Here is a 1,850-nt window from a genome sequence, read left to right as displayed (position 1 = left end):
AAATGATGACTCAAGTCTCTTTAATTCTGTAATTATATGATCCTATGATAGTATGAAATTTAGAATCTGGACTAAGAATAAATTTGTGGAGAGGAAACTATTCATAAGGGATTGGCAGGGACTTTACGCACTCTTTAATGGTATCTACTAAGCAGGCTGGCTCTACATGAAGCATAATATTTGAGAAATTCTTTTGACATTAATTTGTGACTCTTTTAAAAATTAAATATCATCATTCCACTATAAAATGTGGTTCCCAGCTGACTTTAAAAGCACATTGTTTAAAGACATACATCATAGTTGATTGCTATTTCAGAGAACAATAATGTTTCAATTTATGTGAATTCTTGGTAGAATAAAGATGACACCCTTGGCTTAGAAAAGGCTCACCAGCCATGGACTGTCAAAGGAAAGGGTACAATCAGAGGGTAAATGTAATTGCATGAGATGCAATTTGAAGAATACTTGAAGCTATAGAGATTTGTTTATGGAGTTTGAAACTCAGAAACTCATACATGTACAGTGAATATAAATGCAACTACATTTTATTAGAGGCAAAACACTTATCTAGAAATCCAAATAAAGCAGAAAATAAAACACGTTGTATAATTTCTAAATAACTAGCTTCATAAACAAGGAAGAGAGTGGGATGGGTGTTACAAAACAAGATAGTTGGCATAGTTTTCAGGTAACACTTTCTAAGGGATGACATTTAAAGGTGTGGCTTTCCACATGCATCAGAGTATATATAAATGTTCCTGTCCAGTCACAGTCACCAAACTGACCTACAACAGCTAACCACACACACCACTTCTGACAACATGAGCTACTCCGGCAGCTACTATGGAGGCCTAGGCTACGGCTGTGGAGGATTTGGTGGCCTGGGCTATGGCTATAGCTGTGGATGTGGCAGCTTCCGCAGACTGGGCTACGGCTGTGGCTATGGAGGCTACAGATACAGCTGCTGCCACCCATCATGCTATGGGGGATACTGGTCTTCTGGATTCTATTGAATAAATACTTGAAATACAGTCTTCTGTGAGATTCCCAATTCTTCCAAGAAACTTTATTCCATAACCGTATGGAATTCCATATTCCATAACAAAATAGCTGCTTGGATCACCTGCCTTTTGACAATAGTGTGAAGAAAACCTGATCAACTAGATATTGGCATTTGATTAGTGATGTTCTCCAGATATTCACTTCTTTATTGGCTGGAGAGCCATTATACTCTAAGAAAGACTGTCTTTCAATATCTGATATCTAACCGTGAACTTTTTCTGATGTGGTAAATGTGTTTTGAGCCTCAAATTTTTATCACAATAAATGTGCTGTGATGCATTAATATAATCAACCATGGTAATATTTTCTTCTTATAGATAAAAAAATTACCAATATATTATATGTCATGATTATCTCTTCCTCCTTCTCCTCCTCCTCATTCTTCCTGTCCCTTATACCTTCTTCCTCCCTTTCCATCCTTTTCCTCCCCTTTATCTTCTTTTCTTTATCCCCTTCTCCTTTGTCTTCTTCCTCCTCCTCATCTTTAACATTATCAATATCTATATTTTCTTGTCCAGGCAAACAGGAATTCTACACCTAAAGGTTAAAGATGCTTCTGTGATGATAAACTTCTGCTTAATCTTTTAATTCACTATCTCTTGGAGAATATCTTGATAATTTCAAAGCAATATAATAAAAGGTTTTAGCTTGCACATAGATTATTTTATAGCATTGGAGAACAACAATGTGAATGAATTATATCAAAGAATTAACAATAGCTTTATCTAGGAGATGGGAATATGATGGTTGGTGTCATAGTTATTCTTTCTTCTTTTGTGTATGTTTAA

At 35.6% G+C, this 1,850-nt stretch overlaps 1 protein-coding gene across 1 annotated transcript; it reads left to right on the top strand.

Annotated features, from left to right (window-relative positions):
- The first annotated feature begins 787 nt into the window (after positions 1–787).
- Positions 788–1,236, top strand: LOC129022665 (keratin-associated protein 19-7). The gene has a single exon (XM_054468944.1). The coding sequence runs from the start codon at positions 822–824 to the stop codon at positions 1,011–1,013; it is 192 nt and encodes a 63-aa protein (XP_054324919.1). The 5' UTR covers positions 788–821; the 3' UTR covers positions 1,014–1,236.
- Positions 1,237–1,850: the final 614 nt, after the last annotated feature.

The sequence above is a fragment of the Pongo pygmaeus genome, chromosome 22, assembly GCF_028885625.2.
Source record: "Pongo pygmaeus isolate AG05252 chromosome 22, NHGRI_mPonPyg2-v2.0_pri, whole genome shotgun sequence".
Taxonomy (NCBI): Eukaryota; Metazoa; Chordata; class Mammalia; order Primates; family Hominidae; genus Pongo; species Pongo pygmaeus.
The sequence above is the reverse complement of the archived record's forward strand: the minus strand, read 5'-3'. Positions and strand labels throughout refer to the sequence as shown.

What these genes read in the sequence shown, in the direction of transcription:
- LOC129022665 (XM_054468944.1), top strand. Translation starts at nt 822, where the DNA reads ATGAGCTACTCCGGCAGCTACTATGGAGGCCTAGGCTACGGCTGTGGA.